General features: G+C 37.8%; 1 protein-coding gene across 1 annotated transcript in view; it reads left to right on the forward strand.

Moving 5' to 3' along the window:
- The window catches only part of APPBP2 (amyloid beta precursor protein binding protein 2), a 67,196-nt gene that overhangs the window by 43,020 nt on the left and 2,469 nt on the right, over positions 1 to 21,707 (forward strand). Inside the window, exons 5-12 of the mRNA XM_003414571.4 lie at positions 5,049 to 5,217; positions 10,779 to 10,868; positions 11,385 to 11,452; positions 11,555 to 11,660; positions 12,359 to 12,483; positions 15,077 to 15,162; positions 16,961 to 17,151; positions 18,065 to 18,230. Coding sequence (XP_003414619.1) covers positions 5,049 to 5,217; positions 10,779 to 10,868; positions 11,385 to 11,452; positions 11,555 to 11,660; positions 12,359 to 12,483; positions 15,077 to 15,162; positions 16,961 to 17,151; positions 18,065 to 18,230 — 1,001 coding nt within the window. The remainder of the gene's footprint in view (positions 1 to 5,048; positions 5,218 to 10,778; positions 10,869 to 11,384; positions 11,453 to 11,554; positions 11,661 to 12,358; positions 12,484 to 15,076; positions 15,163 to 16,960; positions 17,152 to 18,064; positions 18,231 to 21,707) is intronic.

The raw sequence follows: 21,707 nt of genomic DNA on the forward strand, positions 1-21,707 counted from the left end.
TGTGCTGACTTCCCATGTGTTATGTGTTGTCCTTCCCTTCACCTAAGATAATCCTTGTCTACTGTCTAGTTAGTGAATTGCCCTCTCTCTCCCTCCCCACCCTCATAACCATCAAAGAATGTTTTCTTCGTGTTTTTTAAACATTTTCTTGAGTTCTTATAATAGTGGTCTCATATAGTATTTGTCCTTTTGCAACTAATTTCACTCAGCATAATGCCTTCCAGATTCATTCATGTTGGGAGATGTTTCACAGATTCATCATTGTTCTTTATCACTATGTAGGATTCCATTGTGTGTATACACGTAATTTGTTTATCCATTTATCTGTTGCTGGGCACCTAGGTTGTTTCCCTCTTTTTGCTATTGTGAACAGTGCTGCAGTGAACACAGGTATGCATATGTCTATTTGTTTGACGGCTATTAATCTCTCTCAGATATGTTCCAAGAAATGGGATTGCTGTATCGTATGGTACTTCTATTTCTAACTTTTTAAGGGCACGCCAAATCAATTTCCAAAGTGGTTGCACCATTTTGCATTCTCTCCAGCAGTGTATAAGTGTTCCAGTCTCTTCACAACCTCCATGATCTTTATTGTTTTAGATTTTATATTTAGGTCCTATGACTTTCTTTTGAGTTGTCTAATTCTGAATTTTATTGTTAAACTTTTGGATTTCTATCTGCAGTCTCCCTGGATTCTTGTAGCCTGTTAAATTTGTCATTATGCTCTTGTATAACCTTCTTAAGTTCCTTTGTTGCTTTGTCTGTGTTTTGGCTTGGTCTGCGTTTTGCCCGATTTCCTTCCTGATCTCTTGAAGAGCTGTGTATATTAATCTTTTGAATTCTACCTCCAGTAATTCCAAGACCTTTTCTTCCTCTGGGAGGTTTTTTGGTTCTTTGTTTTGGTTGGTTGCTGAAGCCATCAGGGTCTGCCTCTGTATGTGATTTGATATTGACTATTTTTTTTTTTTTTTAGCACTAGGTTATTGTCTCCAAGCCATCAATAAGTTATTATATTTATTTATTTTATGTTTGCTTATGGTGTCCTAGCTTTTTGTTTTGTTTTGATATGCCCAAGTAGGCTTGTCCTGTGAGCTACTTTGATTATTGGCATCTTTGAAGCTCTCACATCCTGTCACCAGGCAGATAGAGCTGCTACTCAGTATGTGAGCCCAGGAGTCAAGTTTACTTTTCTTGTGTGGATTCAGCTCAGGTGTCCAGGTCATCAGTCACCTAGTGTGTGGTGCAGGCTCTCACCTACAGTCCTAGACAGGCAGGGCTATGTAGGAGTGATTGGAGCAGGCACAGGTACCTGGCTGCAGTAGGGAGTTATGTGCTGAGCAGGGTAAGGGGCTGATGGCTACCCCTGAGTGCCATAGTGGAACACGAGTCCCTGTTCCCGGGAGCGCATAGGTGGGTTGGCTTTGCTTTTGGCTGTAAGGACTGGGAGGCACCACTTATTCTGGACCCCTGTCTTGGGTGGCTAGGTAGAGTGGGTGGAGCCACCAGTCCTCAGGCCCCTGGTGTGGGTAGTTGAGGACCCAGCTTAATGGGTAGGGCGATGTCAAATGTCACTCCCCCTTAGTTGTTGAATTGAAAATAGGCTTCAGATATGTACCCTGTTGTACTATGCTAATGAGGTCCTTTGCTGTTGAAATGGGCCCACACAGGTCTCAGCAGGGGTAAAAGGCATATCAAAGTCCGTGGACCCCTTACGCCTGTTCTGGCCCAGGGGGCATGGCTTCAGGGCTTTGGCAGGCAATTGCTGAAGCTGAACCAGGATGAGAGCAGAGCAGGGATGGAGCTGGTAAATGGGAGAGAAGTGTTTCCCAGAAGGCCTTTTTTTTTTATCCCACATCGTAGGTTAGATGCTTTCACTTAACTTTCACAGATTCAGTGTCACTTCTCCCTGGTTCCGGAGGCTTGTACAGACTCTCTGCCGATTGGTTCTTCTGGTGTGGAAAATGAGTCCCGAGCGCTACTGCTTGCCTCAGCTCACATGTGTTGGCCAATCCACTGCAGGGTGCTGGCCAGGTCAGGTCTGGCAAATCCTCGCTGCTTCTGAACTGTCTCTCCTTCACCCTGGCACTCACTCTGACTCCTCAACTTTGTCTTTGATGTTCAGGGCTCCTAGATTGTCATGTATAATCAGTTCACTTGTTTTTTTTTTTTTTGGGTCTTTGTTGTAAGAGGGACCACAGGAAGCATCTGACTACTCTACCAACTTGGCCCTGCCCCTCTATTTGATGTTTTTCTACCTACCCAAACACCCTTCTCACCATTGGAATGTAAGCACCTTATGGTCACAGACTTGTCATGTTCACACTTATATTTCTTTTTTTTTTTATTAACTTTTATTAAGCTTCAAGTGAACGTTTACAAATCCAGTCAGTCTGTCACATATAAGTTTACATACATCTTACTCCGTACTCTCACTTGCTCTCCCCCTATTGAGTCAGCCCTTTCAGTCTCTCCTTTCGTGACAATTTTGCCAGCTTCCCTCTCTCTCTATCCTCCCATCCCCCCTCCAGACAAGAGCTGCCAACATACTCTCAAGTGTCCACCTGATATAATTAGCTCACTCTTCATCAGCATCTCTCTCCCACCTGCTGACCAGTCCCTTTCATGTCTGATGAGTTGTCTTCGGGAATGGTTCCTGTCCTGTGCCGACAGAAGGTCTGGGGAGCGTGGCCGCGGGGATTCCTCTAGTCTCAGTCAGACCATTAAGTATGGTCTTTTTATGAGAATTTGGGGTCTGCATCCCACTGATCTCCTGTTCCCTCAGGAGTTCTCTGTTGTGCTCCCTGTCAGGGCAGTCATCGATTGTGGCCGGGCACCAACTAGTTCTTCTGGTCTCAGGATGATGTAGGTCTCTGGTTCATGTGGCCCTTTCTGTCTCTTGGGCTCCTAGTTGTCGTGTGATCTTGGTGTTCTTGATTTTCCTTTGCCCCAGGTGGGTTGAGACCAGTTGATGCATCTTAGATGGCCGCTTGTTAGGCTTTAAGACCCAAGACGCCACATTTCAAAGTGGGATGCAGAATGATTTCATAATAGAATTATTTTGCCAATTGACATAGAAGTCCCCTCAAACCATTTTCCCCAGACCCCCGCCCCTGCTCCGCTGACCTCTGAAGCATTCATTTTATCCCGGAAACTTCTTTGCTTTTGGTCCAGTCCAATTGAGCTGACCTTCCATGTATTGAGTGTTGTCTTTCCCTTCACCCAAAGCAGTTCTTATCTACTGATTAATCAATAAAAAACCCTCTCCCTCCCTCCCTCCCTCCCCGCTTCGTAACCACAAAAGTATGTGTTCATCTCAGTTTTTACTATTTCTCAAGGTTTTATAATAGTGGTCTTATACAATATTTGTCCTTTTGCCTCTGACTAATTTCGCTCTGCATAATGCCTTCCAGGTTCCTCCATGTTATGAAATGTTTCACAGATTCGTCACTGTTCTTTATCGATGCGTAGTATTCCATTGTCACACTTATATTTCTTAAACCTAAAAAAATGACAGGCATATAATAGGTGCTCAGTCAATACTTGACTATGAGAGTCTCTCAAAACTTCATCATCTGAATTGCCATATTTCTTTTTACTCTGATTTTTTCCTTTGATTTCAGTTCTGTTTTCTTATGTATGGTTTGTTTTCCCATTGAATCAGGTCATTGCAAACTACTACTTGGTCTCCACATCAGCAGTTTGTCAAGTCGTGTCTCCTGATTCTGTATTAGTACACTTATTTTAGCGTGAAAGCTATCTATATGGTAAAACATAATTTTTTTCACTTTTCTGGTTAAGAATAAATGCAGTCAACTCCATTCTAGAGTGGCCTGTTAAATTATTACATTATTACAGCTTTAAATCTGGAATTTGGTATTACGAAAGGTACTCCATTGAGAATTTTGGATTAACCTTAATGTATTATTTTCTTGATGGCTTTAGGCTTTTTTAAAAGCCGGCAACTATGGTATTAGAAGGATGCACACTGGCGTTGTATAGCATTCACCACCTTACTGAGTAGTCTTGCTTCATTTGAAGTTATTCTACTTGTTTTCCCTCACTGTACAAAGGGATGACAGAAATTAGAAGTTTATTTGACTTGCTCTCATTTTGGGTTATTAATCTAATATTTCTAGTATAGATAGAGAAAAATTAATTTCAAGTATCTGTTATTTTTGTACTCCTGAAGAGTGCTTCCTAACCTCTTCACACTTGGTTTTGGTTTAAATGGCTTTTAAACCTCTCAGGGCTGAGCATCTTTAGAAAATCATATTTGCCTGATATATAGACAAAATGTTCTAGCCAACATTATAACAGATACATCCTGGATAGTATGTATCCAGTCCTAATAATATTCTCCTGTCTCACTTAGGTGGATGTACAATCTGTTGTTATCTAGAATCCACTCCAATCTAGAGCATTTTACTACTCTTGCATATGAGTATGATTGAATAATTACTTTGTGTAAAGAGCTCTGGATTTTTTATCATAGAGGATAAAAGTTACAAAAGAAGTAACTGAAATTACCCCTGTTTTCAGTGAACTTACCTTATTGGAAAGAGAAACAAAAATGAGCATTTATAAAGCAACATGAAATGAGCGTAGCTGATCATGTATTGTACATATATACTAGAAAAAAAGAACGAAGATAACGGTGGATAATGGGATTTCATGTTGATTTTTGTGTTCTTTGTTGTTTTCCAAATTTTCTGTGAGAGTGTTAGTACTTTTGGATTTGGAACAAAAACTTTTTTTTTTTTTTAAAGTAGCATGTGCTGCGTACACAAAGTATAGAAAGTCTTTAGAGAGGATACAGAATCAAAGCTGAGTGAAATTAATCTTAGGAAGCGTTCTGCGAAGAGCGCTTACTTCCATATGGGCGTTAGACAGCACCAGGTTGTGTCAGGCAGTTGAGCTCCAGTGCTGCTTCATTTCTCGAGTCTAGTTTCTGTCTCTCATTTGCGTGCTACATAGTGGTCTGTAAGAGATAACCAGGTTTACATGTTGGAAATATCAGAAATAGAAGAATGTTACTTGTGTTTTTGCAGGTTGCTTCATGTACGAAATGGAAACTGCAAATACCATTTGGGTGAAGAAACATTTAAGTTAGCTCAGACGTTTATGGATAAACTGTCAACACATGGCCAGCGAGCAAACAAAGCTGCCCTGTATGGAGAACTGTGTGCACTTCTGTTTGCTAAAAGCCACTATGATGAGGTGAGTGTTTTGAAGTGCATTTCATTGTGGCCAGTAAAAATTTATAAAACAGAGGATAAGTAAAATAATCATTGCTTATTTGTCTTATAGATCTCATTTTCACATATGAGGTTTACTTAAAGTAGCACACGTTTGTAATTGAATATTTAAAGTCAGGCAAAAGTAGTATTCTGTGAGATGGACCTTGAGCATACATATATAAGACTTAGGACTGTTTTGTTTTTTTTGTTTTTGTTTTTGTTTTTTTTTGACCAAATGGATCTATACCTAAATTGGTTTGGTGGGCATGCTTTGTGAAATGAACTTTTATTAGATGCTTTTTATAAGATATGTAGCTCTAAGTGAACTCTCATAACTTGAAGTCATTCATTTCAATGGGAAGCTAAATTTTATTTATACCTTATTACATTGCTGCTTCCTTTGCTTTATGAAAAAGATAGCTTCATTCCTGGTTTTACGATTAAGTTAATGCTTTGGTGCCAGTAAACACATAGTTGAGAAGAAATCTATGGGTATTTAGATTGCTTTATTTATGGTAGAATATCACAATTATTCCATGTTATCAGAAAGCTGTCACTGGCTTTCATATTTTTAAATTATTATCCCTATCTTGACTTTCTTGATTTTTGTTCCATCAGGATAAATGTATATATTTATATATTCCATATTTAAAGAAAAATTGCAGTAAGAAGTAAACCAGAAAATTCTAGAATAATTGCGAGGTGATGTTTGTGCAAGGATCATCGTGCTTTTAGTATCAGTATAAGAATGCATCAAACCCACATACAGAAATATAAACCCCTTAACAGCATGTCTGCAGTTTCTGAGGAGAGTTTAAGATTATTTATAGTTGTTTTTTATGTTGAGTTCCCATGTATGCTGAATTAGTTCTATTGATGGATTGTTTTGCTGCCTCTTGTATGCACTGATTGTTCATTGCTTTTCAATTCAGATATACAACTTGGTCCCTTTGTATGATTTCCACATACCACAAACAAAGAACCCCATTCATAGAAGGCCTTTGTGTAGATCAGACTTTTCCTGAAAATGAGAGTGAGATTAAACATCTTAGTGTTGTGTACAATGTCAACTTGAATATTAGTTATAAACAAACAAAAAACTAGTTGCCATTTGAGTAGAATCTGACTCATGGTGACCCCATGTGTTACAGAGTAGAGCTGCTTTATAGGGTTTTCTTGGCTGTAATCTTTACCGAAACATATCACCAGGCCTTTCTTCCTTGGTGCTGCTGGATAGGTTCAAACCTCCACCCTTTTAGTAATCAATCACAATTTGTGCCACCCAGGGACCTTTGGATACCCATCTATCCTTTCGTATCTCTGCATAGAAACTTTCATCATTTCTTTTTATGCCGTCTCTGTTTCCACTTTTATCATTTCTGTTTATCCCATACTTTCCATGCTGCCTATGGAACTCCACATACCTGTCTGTTACACAGAGCAGTTCATGTCTTGTCATTCTATATCCCCATATCCAGCTGCAGGCCCATCTTAATCCATCCGGACCTACTGAGGTGCTCAGCGGAACAAAAGTGTCTTGTTTAACGATTTCCATTTTCTGTAGTAAACAACTACAGTTTTAACTAGCGCTTATTTTCTTTCTGTGTTTGGACTTGATTAGGAGGTTTGTAAATCATTAACATGTTCAGTTGCTAGCTGAAAAGTTGTCTGTTCGAGCCCACCAAGAGACACCTCAAGAGAAAGGCCAGGGGATCTACTTTGGAATCTTATGGATCACCATTCTACTCCAACACACGTGGAGTCTCCATGAGTGAAAATCAGCATGCTGACAATGGTTTAAGAGGGCAGTGGTAATTCAGTGGTAGAATTTTCACTTTCCATGTGGGAGACCCCCGTTTGATTCTCAGCTGGTGCACCTTGAGCACAGCCACTACCCGTCTGTCTTTGGAGGCCTGCGTGTTGCTGTGGTTTCAGCATAGCTTCCAGACTAACACAGAGTACGAAGAAAAGCCTGGCAGTCTACTTCCAAACAATCAACCAGTGAAAACCCTGTGGATCACAGCGGTTCAATCCCGTTGTGCGTGGGGTCACCATGAGTCGAGGGCCAACCTGACGACAGCGAACAACAGCAACAACACTGTGCCTCATTCATGATCTTTGCAGCTGTTATGATCAATTCATTCTCATACCAACTGAATGAAGGAGTTCAATTCCAGTGCATTTATTTCCACTTTGTTTCTAACTGCAGATACAGTACTTCTTTCCCTGATCCTAAGCACCAGAGCTAGGTCAGATCTCACAAATTAAAAGGGCACAGTACTGCAGACTGCCAAGTCTGCTCAAGACCTCAGGTGCTAGCAGCAAGCTTAGGGGTACCCAGACCCCTCTCACTTTTGACCTGCTATCTTCCACTAGTTTCTTGGGTTTGATAATTCACTAGAACAACTCACAGAATTCAGAAAAGCACTATACTTATTATTTGCTATGGAGTCAATTCCAACTCATGGCAACCCCATTTGTTACAGAGTAGAACTGCTCCGTGGAGTTTTCTTGGCTGTAATCTTTACAGAAATAGGCTGCCAGGACTTTTTCTCTGTGGTACCCCTGGATGGGTTTCAAATCGCCAACCTTGAGGTTCACAGTCAAGCACAAACTGTTTGCACCACCTGTTGTTGTTAGGTCCTTTCGAGTCAGTTTTGACTTAAAGCGACTCCACTCACAACACAACGAAACACTGACCGGTCCTGTGCCATCCTCACAATAACTTGCTATGTTTGAACCCATTGTTGGAGCCACTGCGTCAGTCCATCTCATTTTTTCTTCCTCATTTTTGCTGTCTACTTCAAGCATGATGTCTTTCTCCAAGGACTGGTCCCTCCTGATAACATGTCCAAAGTATGTGAGATGAAGTCTCGCCATCCTTGCTTCCAAGGAGCATTCTGGCTGTACTTCTTCCCAGACAGATTTGTTTGTTCTTCTAGCAGTACTTGGTATATTCAGTATTCTTTGCCAACACCATAATTCAAAGGCATCAGTTCTTCTTTGATCTTCCTTATTCATTGCCCAGCTTTCACATTTATATGAGGCAATTGAAAATACCATGCCTTCAGCCAGGTGCACCTTAGTCCTCTAAGTGACATCTTTGCTTTTGAACACTTTAAAGAGGTCTTTTGCCCAATGCTATGTGTCATTTGATTTCTTGAATACTGCTTCCATGGGTGTTGATTGTGGATCCAAGTAAGATGAAATCCTTGACAACTTCGATATTTTCTCCATTTATTATGATGTTGCTTATTGGTCCGATTGTGAGGATTTTTATTTTTGTTACACCACCTAGGGACCTTCAAAAGCTCTGTACTTATGATTACAGTTTTATTATAGCAAAAGGATATAAATGAAGAGATGCGTATGGTGAGGTCTGGTATGGTTCCCAACTCTGAGCTTCCATGTCTCCAAAAGAGACCTGCTACTCTCCCTTGTGCATCAGTGTTTATCACCAACTCGGAAGCCATGGAGTTTCTGTGTCCAGAGCTTTTATTGGGGTCTCATTATGTAGACATGATTAATTGAATCAAGTCCCACAGGGGTGAACTAAACCTCCATCCCCTAATCCCCAAGGGTGGTTAATATCAAACAGCTGATATCAGTGGGTCACCATGAGTCAGATTTTATTTTTGATATCGGTAGGTCTGGCCAGCCCCTTCTAAGAGTCACCTCATTAGCATAACCTGTTGATAGGTGTGGTCTGGAGCCCTCATCAAAGACTCTTCAGTCACTAGGGAACTTCCAAGGTTTTAGAGGTTATCTCTCAGCAACAAAGGACAAAAACCAGATTCTTTGGGTAAAGCTAACTGTAAACCCTGTAGCAACTCAGAGCAATGTAGGAATGCAGAATTTAGGTCTGGCTTGGAACAATAAAGTTTATTTCTTGCTCATGCTGCATCCCCATCTTGGGATGGCTGTAGCTGTGCTTCATATTTGATCAAGACCCAAGGTGGTGGGGCAACCTTTATGAAACATTGCCAGCCCTAGAGCAGAGGCGAAACCATCATAAGGTAGTACCACCAGCTCTTAGCACTTTCTCCCAGAAATGGCACTGTTTCACTTCTGCTCATACTTTAATTGGCTGAAGGGAATTACATGGCCACACTTTAATGTGGAGGGAAAATATATCTTTCCCCAAGGAGGGGCAGTGAATATTTTAAAACAGTATTACAATCTACCACAGTTCTAAAGATTTTACTTTATTACTTGGAACAACGTCAGCTTATTTAGCCTCTTACAATCACAAATCAAGTTTTTTACCTAAATCCAGATTGAATAAATCTTTTTTATTTCATTTTTGCACCAAATTTGAATAGCTAATCATTTTGTTGGAATGGGAGAGAAGGAAACCTGCAGAAGAGAAGAAGTGTTTATTGAGCACCTATTATATACTGGGTTCTTTTATAGAAGGGGAAACCTAGGGCCAGAGAGTGGCTTGTCTAACACTTAATTGTTAAGTGGTGGAATGTGATTTCAGTTCAAGGATGCATGACTTGAGAGTACATGCTTTTTCTGCATATCACATATTCCTAGCATGAAAATGTTCACTCTCTGTGATGCCAAACTAGTGAGTAGGTGCATGTCCCATGACCTTAAATGACTTCTTTTGTGCTTTTCTATGCAGATGCATTATAGACCACCCTTGCTTAATATACCCTCCTTAGTTAACCCTTCCTAGTGACCCTTTGGGAGCTCTGGTGGTATAATGGTTAAGCGCCTGGCAGTTCAGTCCCACCAGCTGCTCTGTGGGAGAAAGCTTTGGCAGTCTGCTTCCATAAACATTACAGCCTTGAAAACCCTATGGGGCAGTTCTACTCTCTCCTGTAGGGTCGCTGTGAGTCAGAATCAACTTGATGACAATGAGTTTTTAGTGACCCTTCTGTTTTGTTTCTTTGCAGCAGTTATTAATATCCAAAACATTTCTCGTACATTCCCCCCACCCTCCCTTTCTTTAGTTAAGCACTGTAAGAGGAAAGAGATTTTCTGTTGTTCTCCCTACATACCTAGATGCTAGCATACTGCCTCACACTTAACCTCTGTGTACCTCAGTTTCCCGTAATAATCGTACATATCTCATAGGGTCATTGTGTCAGTTAAATGTGCTAATACACAAAGTGCTTAGAAGAAACGCCTGGCACAAAGCAGTCAACTAAGTGCCGCAGTAGGAGCCCTGGTGATACAAACAGTTAAGTGCTCAGCTGCAAACCGAAAGGAACACTATATGCAAAGGCTTCTGGGCAAGAAAGAACATGCCTCTGATTTCCTGAATATATGTCACATATTCCCAAGGGCTGATTCAGACAAGCTGTCAAGAGTTTTAAGAAATATAACTCAAGGAAGCAACCTCACAGAGAAAATTATAAATGTAAATATTTTGTGTGTTTTCTTATCCAAGTACTTGAAAGCTTGCAGGAAGAATTTGCAATAATTTCATTGAGTATTGTCACCTTCACAGTTCTGCCTCTTCTATATATATATATATATATATATATATATATATATATATATATATATATATATTTTTTTTTTTTTTAGGCATACAAATGGTGCATTGAAGCAATGAAAGAAATCACAGCTGGCTTGCCAGTCAAAGTTGTGGTAGATGTTTTAAGACAAGCTTCTAAGGTAAATATAATATTAAATGAATTGTAGTCTTTATCAGGTTTTAAATTTCTTTTAATTAACCTATGATTTTACAAATTAGGTATTGCATATATAGGGTCGATACGAGTTGGAATCGACTCAATGGCAGTGGGTTTTTTTTTTATGCCATTGACTAACAGGGCTTATTTTTAAATATCTGTGTTTAGTTTTAGAAATATGGTTTCTCAAAACTGTCTCACACAGATTTTAGTTAATTTTCCTATACCCAGGAAACCTGTGAAACAACTCACTTTGTTAATTCTTTCAGCTCACAGAAGTATATATCAAAGTAGTATCTTGGAACTATTCTGGATCGTTTTCCTTATTCTTAAATCTTTACGGTGATCGGAATTCCTTTAGCCAAAGCTGTATGGCTTTCTTCTAAAGGATAGCCTGGTATTATATCTTTTAGTCATAGTATTACTGTCTCACAGTGTGACAGCTTTCTGCACTTAACCTAGCGGGCAATCCTTATTTGATTTTTCTCTTTATCTTTAGGCTTGTGTAGTAAAACGTGAATTTAAGAAGGCAGAACAGTTAATTAAACATGCAGTGTATTTGGCACGGTAGGTGACTCTTAATAAAAATATTATTTCAAATGGTCTCTTTCTACTTTATGTCCTAATAGTTTTTTTTTTTTTTGGTGTGTGTGTTTTTTTTTTAAATAGGGATCATTTTGGATCCAAACACCCAAAATATTCTGATACGCTGTTAGATTATGGGTTCTACCTACTCAATGTAGATAATATATGTCAGTCTGTTGCGATTTATCAGGTATGTTAAAGGTTATGCTTTTTTTCTTTCAATCTACCTAAATTGACTTCCTGACCTGTATATGGTTGTAATGTATAAATCACTCTCTGCAAATAACTTTCTAAGTGTCTTTTATATATGAGACACCATTCTTAGTAACTAAGTAATGGCTAGAAAGTTGAAAAATTAATGTTTTAGTAATAAAAGAGAATTATGAGTAAAAGAGTTATTGGATTGTAGCCTCATATTTAGCAGTAATTTTTCCATTTTATATTTGCTTGTCTTTGTAGTTAATTTAGAGGTTGCCATTATGGCTGCTTTTGTTAACAGCAAAGAGGGCTGATAGCAATCAATTCAGGCCTTAACTCAGTCATTCTCAAGTAGATGATGAACTATGCCATTGCCCTTGACAAGGTGTTCTTGATTTTGCAGTCCATTTCTGAAGAAGGACATAGAGAAAAACATTGTGGTGGTTCCTAAGACATGAATGATTTTTATTTTTAAGCCATTGCCTTTAAGGCAGACTCGGTCTTCAGAAAATCAGGCCTTATGGTTGACTTTCATCTTCTATTGTTATTTAAATACAGCAGGACTTTGTTGTTTCAAAACGTAGGAGATTATATATATAGAATTTATATATATAAATTATTAGAGTGTTTAACTGTGTGGCATTTTCTAAAGATTTGCAATATTAGCAGATATTTTCATGATTATTTCAGGCAGCCCTTGACATTCGGCAGTCAGTGTTTGGTGGCAAAAATATCCATGTAGCAACGGCTCATGAAGACTTGGCTTATTCTTCTTATGTTCACCAGTATAGTTCTGGGAAATTTGACAATGCACTGTAAGTTACACATTCCTTTTTAGTGAAGGATTAAGTGTTGTTGAGTTTTTTTTTTGTCCCCTAGTACAATAATACTTAATGTACTTTATGGATTAAATTTGTCTTTCTGGAACTTCAGTAGGATGCCTAGAATGTTCTTCAAATCATTTAAAATCATACCAATTCATAAGCTATTCATTTAGACTTTATCTCTTTAATATTGAGACTTCTGTGTCTCTGTGTAGATTATAACTTATCTTTTGAGTGATTCCTTTAATTTTACTTTGAGTAATATAATAGCCTCTGGCTACAGACTCTACCTGAAAACCTCTTGTTCAAAACACATAGAAATGCAGAATAAAATGTAACAGTCATCTTCTTAAATGCATAGCTGAGCTTGTAAGAGAGAGGGGCAGTCCCAAAAGGGCAATAATGGACAGTAAAATCCAAAGGGGTAGGCATGAACTATGGTTCATGTTTTGGGGTGGTGAGAAAGCTTAGAGGTTCTGTAATCTTGGTTGAATAACGATCCTGGGTTTAGGAAACGAGAGTTTTAGCCCACAGAAGACTGAATTAGAATTAAAACAAGACCAAGGCTACACTCTCAGGGAAGAAACACATTTGCCCACCAGGAAAGGCATGATAGGAAACACCCACCTCAGGTTGAGCTCACATTTAAAAAAGAAAGGGAGCCTCACAGGGGAATTTGTAACTACAAACCTGTACCACACTTGAGTTTGGCGATCATTTGGGCTGCAGGTCTCTTGAAATGCCTTTTAGAAGAATATGTAAAACTCTTGGAAATAATTAACCCTCAACTCAAACCATACGGAATTCCCAAAGATATAGCTGTACCTAAGATGAACTCAAAATGAAAATTTATAAACCAAGAAAACATTTCCACTATGAGTGAGAGTCAGCACACATAGTGAATAGGAATAGAACCCTACAAATTTCAGTTAACAGAACTTTTTTGGTTGTTAATGTAAATAGTCTTACATGATTAGATATAAAATGGGTTTTGCCTATTAGCAAAACAAAATTTTATTGAAACATAGCCCTGCTCATTCGTTCATGTATTGTCTATGGCTCCTTTCCACTACAACAGCAGAATTGATTAGTTGTCACACTGTATGGCCAACAAAAACTACAATATTTACTCTTAGGCTCTTTAGAGAAAAAATTCCCCATCTCTGCTACAAAAGAAGGAATTAGTAATATTTTGGAGGGGGGGAAAAAAACAAAAAAGGCAGATTTAAAAATTTAAATAACTGATACACACTACAACATGGATGAACCTTGAAAATATTATGCTTCGTGGAAGAAGCCAGTCACAAAGGAATACATGATGTATGATTCATATGAAATATGCAGAACAGGCAAATCTGTGGAGATGGAAATTAAGTTGGCAGTTGCCTAGGACCAGGGGCTAGAAGGAAATGAGTGATTTCTAATGGGCACAGTGTTTCTTTTTGGGATGATAAAAATATTCTAAAATTGATTGTAGAGATTGGTGCACAATGCTGTACATACTAAAAACTACTGAACTGTATACTTTAAAATGGCAAGTTTTATGATATGTGAATTATGTCTTAGAGTTGTTTTTAAAATATAAAACAGAATAGGTAGAAATAGAAAGTAGCCTTTGAAATGAAAAACTCGGTGGACAAGTTAAACAGCAAATTAAGCACAACCAAAGAAAGAACTAGTGAATTGGAAAACAGATCTGAGTAAGGAGAAGTAAGGAGGCTTGTAGATATTTGAAAGTTACTGGCAGATGAAATAGACAAATAACATCTGTTTGGGGGGATGGACCATAAATAAATAATGAAACATGGCAGCTGAGAATACATGCTGTGAAGAAGGGTAAAGTAGGGTAAGAGTTTAGAGTGAAGGTAGATTTTTAAGGACTTTTGTGTAGACTAGTCTGGAAAGGTATGTTCAGGGAGAATTGAATCCTGTGGGTATTCAGAGGAAGACCATTCCAGAGAGAGGGTAAAACCAGTGCAAGGGTTCTGAGGGGACAACTGCTAGGCCAGTATTGCTGGGGAGGAAAAAGGAGTTGCTCTGAGGATGGCAGGAGATGAGGTCAGAGAAATAGCAGAATGAGAGACCATGTTGAGCTGCCTTATAGTCTGTAATGAAGACTTCAGATTTTATTCTGAGGGAAATGAGAAGCCATTGGCATTATAGAATCTGATTTAGGTTTTAAAAGGATAACTCTGTCCTAATAATGATAGGCTATAGATGAAATAAAGGCAGTTGGGGGCTATCGAAATAATCCAGGTGAGAATCCAGAGAGGATTGGTAATTTGGATGTATTTTTAAGGCACGGTTGACAGGATTTGCTGATGGTTTGAGTGAGATAGGTGACTAACAGGAAGAATGTAGCTGCCCTTTTTCTTTCCTCTAGGGGTAAGGTATCACACAATGTCTCTCCAGTTCCACCTTGACAAAAGATCAGTCTACAGTAGATTGGTAACAAAACCAAATCTTTACCACAGATAGTTTTAGAAGAACTTCCTATCAGTATTATACAGTGTGATTTTTTTTAAATGCTTAAAATCATTTGTAACTAAAAAGAACTGCCAGAATATATCTATCTGTATTGCAGATTTCATGCAGAAAGAGCTATTGGTATCATTACCCACATCCTACCTGAAGATCATCTTCTTTTGGCTTCTTCAAAGAGGGTGAAAGGTACCCTTTTTCATCTAGTCTCAGATGTTTTTAATACCGGTGATACATGGTATAAAATAAGGGTATTTGTGTATTTCCTCTGATGGTAGTAGCATAGGTTGATAATCTAGAATTTCTTTCCTTTGTCTCTCCTCTCATTCATTTCTTTCATGGGGGGTGTGGAGTAATAACATAAGTGATCTCACAGTAACATGGATAACAAACTGAAGGTGGGTTTTTCGTATAACTTCAGCTTTATAGTGGAGAATTCTTCACTGAGTTTCACATCAGGTTACCCTTGGTGTTGCAAAGCTCTTGCAAAATACTGCTTTCTTTCTTTTCTTATTTTAACTTTCCTTGAATTATTACCAAGGCCCTGTCATTTGAGGCTTTTTTTTTTGGCCAACATGAATGGGTCACTCTTAAAATAATTACCCGCTTGTGGGATATGTTTTACCTTAATTCTGGAGCTGTTTTTTTATTTCCTCCTCTAGGTTTGCATTTGTAAAGTTATATGAATAATTCATGATTAATGTCAAAAATTAAAAGTTAGAAAATAAAAAATTAAGCCACCTGAAATTCCACCAATGTAGAATCAACATATTGGGGAATATCCTTTTGAACTTTTCTGTCTTCAAATAGATAATAAAATGAATGATTGTTTTGTTTTATAATCTGCTTTTCTCACTTAATATATCATGAACATTTTACCTTCCAATACATGTAGATATATACCCATTTTTCAGATGTATCGAATTTCACCCCGTTAGTGGAAGTTTATATTGTTTTCAACATTTTGTTCTTTCAAAAAAAGCTAAATCTCTTTTACCTACCTTTGTGCACATGCATGTACAATTTTCCTAGAAATAGAATAACCTGGAAAAAGATTATATATACTTTTAAGGCTTTAGACGGAATTCAGACCCTGAATGTGACTTTGAAATTGAAGTGTCTTCTTGCCTCATTTGGTTGATCAAGTGAGTGGGAGGAATCCAGTTCTTTTAGTTGTGTTTGGTTAAAAGTTATATTTTACACAGTGGTTTCAAAAATTTCAGCAGTGCTTAGTTACTCCTTGACAGTTTTATAACTTGTAAAATTTTGCCTTTTCCTGCTTCCTTCTACCCAGACCCAGTGCTCTTCTAAATTTACTTAAAAAAAAAAATTCTTATCAGCAAAAGTATAGCAGTCTGGTAAAATAGAAACCAGTTCTGAAAAGTAATAAGCTGTTTAAGGAGTCCTGGTGGTGCAGTGGTCAAGCGCTTGGCTGCTAACCAAAGGGTCGGCAGTTCAAACCCAGCAGCCACTCCACAAGAGAAAGATGTGGCAGGCTGTTTCTCTGAAGATTTCCAGCCTTGGGAACCCTATGGGGCAGTTCTGTTCTGTCCTGCTGGGTTGCTGAGTTGGAGTCAGCTCGACTGCAGTGGGTTTGGTTTTTTGATTAATAAACTGTATACCTTTTTTAAAAATTTGAATTCCTTATACTGTGCAAAATAGGGATCCCTGGTGGCGCAGTGTTTAAGAACTATGGCTGCTGACAAAAAAGTTGGCAGTTCAAATCTACCAGCCGCTTGTTGGAAACCCTCTGGGGCAGTTCTACTCCATCCTGTAGGGTCACTGTGAGTTGACAGCAGTGAGTTTAATGGGCATAAAATAGAATGACCCCAAAAGTGTATTTTTTTTGGTTAAACTGGAACACTTTGATCTTGACCAGTTTTAAACCATAATTCATACTTTATAGAATGTAATTTTATTATGTTTGGAGTAGCTTTTGGTAGATAGGATTTTACAGTACACTAATGTTATTGCTTTCTTTATTCAGCACTTATTTTAGAAGAGATTGCCATTGACTGTCATAATAAGGAAACTGAACAGAGGCTGCTTCAAGAAGCTCACGATTTGCACCTGTCTTCACTCCAACTAGCTAAAAAAGCTTTTGGGGAATTTAATGTACAGACTGCAAAACACTATGGAAACCTTGGAAGACTTTACCAGTCAATGAGAAAATTTAAGGTGGAAACATCTTTTACTACATTTTTCTCTATTAATAAAGTATATATTCATTATTAATGAATATAAAGTATATATTCATTATACTTATTCTTTAATCATTATTCTTATTTCAAAAGAGAGCTGTGAAAACAGCAAGTATATAAAATAACACATTCAAAATATAAATAAAATTAGGGCCATGAAAAAAATAAGACACAAATATGTCAAACCATAAAGGCTAGTACAGTTGAATACAGTTGAAGCTAAGCGTCAGACATTGCTCTTAGCTACATTAAATATGTACAACATTCAGCAGAATGCCTAAGACAAGGTAGGTTTGCAATTTTGCTGGTGTTACTAATTATAGAAATAAAAATTACTTAATTTAGTTCCCTTTTAGAATTTCGAGTTATAAATTCTTAATGTTGTCCATTTTAGGATTGCAGTAAAGAAAGGATGAGAGTCACTGCCCAAGACAATTCAGTTTTACCTGAAAAATCAACCTGCATATTCCTCAACTAGCCTGAGTTTAGTTTGTTGGAACAAAAACTGTCAAAAATTCTAAAAAATAAAACATACTTCTATATAAATTAACCCATTATGACACAGAGTTTCTTAGTAAGATTCAATTATATTATGGAATGTGTTATCTAAAAGAGATCATTTTCATTTTAGAGTGTTTTAATGTTGATTTCTTCCAACAATTGTTTGTTACTGGAACAAGTTTTCTTTTGTCATCAACTTACCTGCACAGTTTCCAAAATCCAGTAATGCTTCCCCTAGGTGTCTTTGGAATAATATAAATATAGTCTCTGATTTTGACATTAAGATGTCATTTAAGATGTCTTTGATGTTTGTAAGAATCTTGTTCATTGGGTGAGAATTGTTGAAAACGAGTGTAATCTAACGATTAATAGGGCTTATTGTGTTTCAGGAAGCTGAAGAAATGCACATCAAAGCAATTCAGATTAAAGAGCAACTTCTTGGTCAAGAAGATTATGAAGTAGCCCTTTCAGTGGGACATCTGGCTTCTTTGTATAATTATGACATGAATCAATATGAAAATGCTGAGAAACTTTATTTGCGATCGATAGCAATTGGTATGTTACCTTTAAATTTTCTTGCGTCAACTGATTAGCTATCAACATGTTGACTTACCTTAAAAATGTTGTATAAGGGAAATGTTATTACTAAGACTGAAATTTGTTTAGAGCTGCTAAGTGTAGGAACCACCCAAAAGTCATCTGAAACCAGCAATGAGAAATCTGAAAGGGAAATTAGGGAAACAGTTCTATTTATAATAGCATCTGAGAAAATGAAACACCTAGAAATAAATCTAACCAGAGACATGAGTGACTTATACAGTGAAAACTATAAAACACTGCTGAAGGGAATTAAAGATAACTTAAATAAATGGAAAGATGTTCCATGTTCATGGATTGGAAGACTTAATATTGTTAAGATGTCAGTGCTTTCCAAGACAATTTGTAGATTAAATGCAATCCTGATCAAAATCCCAACAGCCTTCTTTACAGAAATTGAAAAGCCAATCCTCAACTTCATATAGAAGGACAAAAAGCCCCAAATAGTAAAACAATGTTGAAAGAGAACGAAGTAGGAGGACTCACCCTTCCTGATTTTAAAACATACTGTACAGCTGTAGTAATCAAAACAGCATGGTACTGATACAATAGACACATAGACCAATGGAAGAGAATTGAGAGTCCAGAAATAAACCCACACATCTATGGTCAACTGATTTTTAACAAGGGTGATAAGTCCATTTGATGGAGAAAAAGAGCCTCTTCAGTAAATGGTGCTGGGAAAATTGGATTTCAACATGCAGAAAAACAAAACAGGATCCCTGCAGCACACCATGCACAAAACGAAATTCAAAATGGATTAAGGACCTAAATGTGCAAACTAAAGCCATAAAATTCTTGGAAGAACAAGCAGGGGCAACACTTTCAGGCCTAGCTTTCAACAACAGATTATCTAATATAATAACAAAAGTACGTAAACAGCAAAAGATAAATAAATAGGATGTCATAAAAGTTAAAAAAAAAAAAATTTGTTCATCAAAAGGCTTTACCAAAAAAGTTAAAAGACAGCCTGCCAACTGTGAGAGAGTATCTTCAGAAGCCATATATCCAACAAGAATCAAATAACCAAAATATATATAAAACTTAATTAACTTAACAGAAAGACAATCATAAAATGGGCAAAGGACTTGAATAGATATTTCACCAGGGGACATTCAAATGGCCACCAAACACATGAAAAGATGCCCAGCGTCATTAGCTATCAGAGAGATGCATATCTAAACCACAATGAGATGCCATTTCACTCCCACTAGGATGGCTAAGATTTAAAAGTAAATAAATAACAAACGTTTGTGAGGATGTAGGAAATTGGAACCCGTATCCACTGCTGATGAGAATGCAAAATGGTACAGACCTTGTGGAAAACAGTGTGAGGGTTTCTCGGAAAACTAAAAAGAGAACTACCATGTGACCTAGCAGTTCCACTCCTAGTTTTATACCCAAAAGGCCTGAAGGAAGAGACTCTCAAAAAGAGACTTGTACAGCCATGTTTATTGCAGCAGTATTCACACTAGCCGAAAGGTGGAGACAATGTAAATGCTCATCAACAGATGAATGGGTAAACAAAAGGCAGTACATACATACAATGGAATGTTATTCAGCCAGTAGGGGAACGAGGTCTTGGTACAGGCTACAGTATGGATGGAGCTTGAAGACATGCTGAGCAAAATAAGCCAATCATAAAATGACAAATACTGTATGATCTCACTTACATAAAAAGACAAGAAAAGGCAAATGTATAGAGACCAAAGTTTATCAGTGGTAACCAGGGATGGAGGGAGGGGGCAAAGGGAGTCTAACACGGTGATGGAAAAATCACATTGACTAACGATAGGGTTGCAGAGATGATTATTGTAATTGCTGTCAGTAAGTTCTGTACCTGTTAAAAGTTGAATTGGCAAAAGTTGTGTGATAGATACATTTACAATGACAGAAAAAAAAAAGTAGCTGCTGAGGCTGCTTAAGTACATCCAAACATTTCATGCAGTTCAGTTCCTTGGTTTGGAGGTTTAGGGCCGTGGTTTCATGGAACAGCCCAGTTAATAATGTGTTTAGTGCTTCTGTTCTACCTTCTAGTTTGTTGTATAGTGTTAGGGGTCTTAAAAGCTCGCAAGCAGCCACCCAAGGCAGAACAACTGGTCTCTTCATCTGGAGCAACAGAGGAAGGAGAGTCAGGAATAAGAGGAGGATATGGAATGTGTGGCCAGTGGCCTCCATGAACAACTTTGCATGAAACCAGAAGAACTGGATAGTGCCTGGCTACCATTACTGAACATTTTGATCAAAGATTCCATAGAAGAATCCTGATGAAAAGGGGGAAAATGCAGAACAGAATTTCAAATTCTCGTTGACTCTAGACTTTCTGAAGCCATGGAGCGTGGGTGAACCTCTAGAACTATTGCCCTGAGGTAATCTTTAAACTGAAAATAACCCCTGGAGTCATCTTAAAACCGGACAGTTTAGCTTAACTAGTCTCTCTTAAGAACTATCTATAGGGATCAAATTGACAACAGCAACTCAAAAGATTAAATAGGAACCGTAGGGGACAGCGAGTTTTTGTTAATGAGGGAAGAACAGCTCAGTAAAGGAGGATGAGAATGGTTGCATAACTTGAAGAATGTAATCAGTGTCACTAAATTATACATGTAGAAACTGTTGAACTGGTGGTATATGTTTTGCTGCAGGAGCAGAGTGGCAGCACCTCCAACAGTAGAACAAATACATATGCACAAGGTTATTCATTAAAGCATTACTTATAATTGCAAAATATTATAAATAAATGAACATACGTAGAAGAATGGGTTAATGACCTATGGTACATCCACTCAGTGGAGTATTACACACCTGTAAATAAAGGAATGGAGTATTACACACCTGTAAAAATACAGAATGATTTACAAGATACACTGTTAAGTTAAAATAAGCAAAGTACAAATGAATATCTATAGTGTGCTACCTTTTGTGTAAGAAGGAAGAGAAAATAGAAAAATATTCATATATCTGCTCATTTTTGCAAAAAGATACACAGAAAGGATATACCAGAAACTGGTGATAGGGATTAGGTGGGAACTCAGTACAAGAAATTAGGGAAAATCTTTTTGTATAGAACCATATTAATATTTTACCTACTCAAAAAAAAAAAAAACAATGGGGAGGACTCAAAATATAAACAAATGAACCTAAGTGTATTTCAAATGAATAACATAACCACACTGAAGGGATGGGGAGAAATAACCCAATTAACTTTGAACACAACATTTGACAAAGGTAACTGTAAACAAAATATTGAACTCTGGTTGGCAGGTTTAAGTCCCTTCAAACCCTGAAATTTTGTAATCCTAGTGAGGCCATCTGCTTTCAACAAGAGAAGTCTTTTAAAAGTCGCAAAAATAACTCATGGTGGAAAGGACTGAGGAGAGGAGCGCTGATTTAAGAAATTATATATACTCCTTTCAAGGGAACAAAACCAAGCCA

The sequence above is a fragment of the Loxodonta africana genome, chromosome 18 (assembly GCF_030014295.1).
Source record: "Loxodonta africana isolate mLoxAfr1 chromosome 18, mLoxAfr1.hap2, whole genome shotgun sequence".
Lineage (NCBI taxonomy): Eukaryota > Metazoa > Chordata > Mammalia > Proboscidea > Elephantidae > Loxodonta > Loxodonta africana.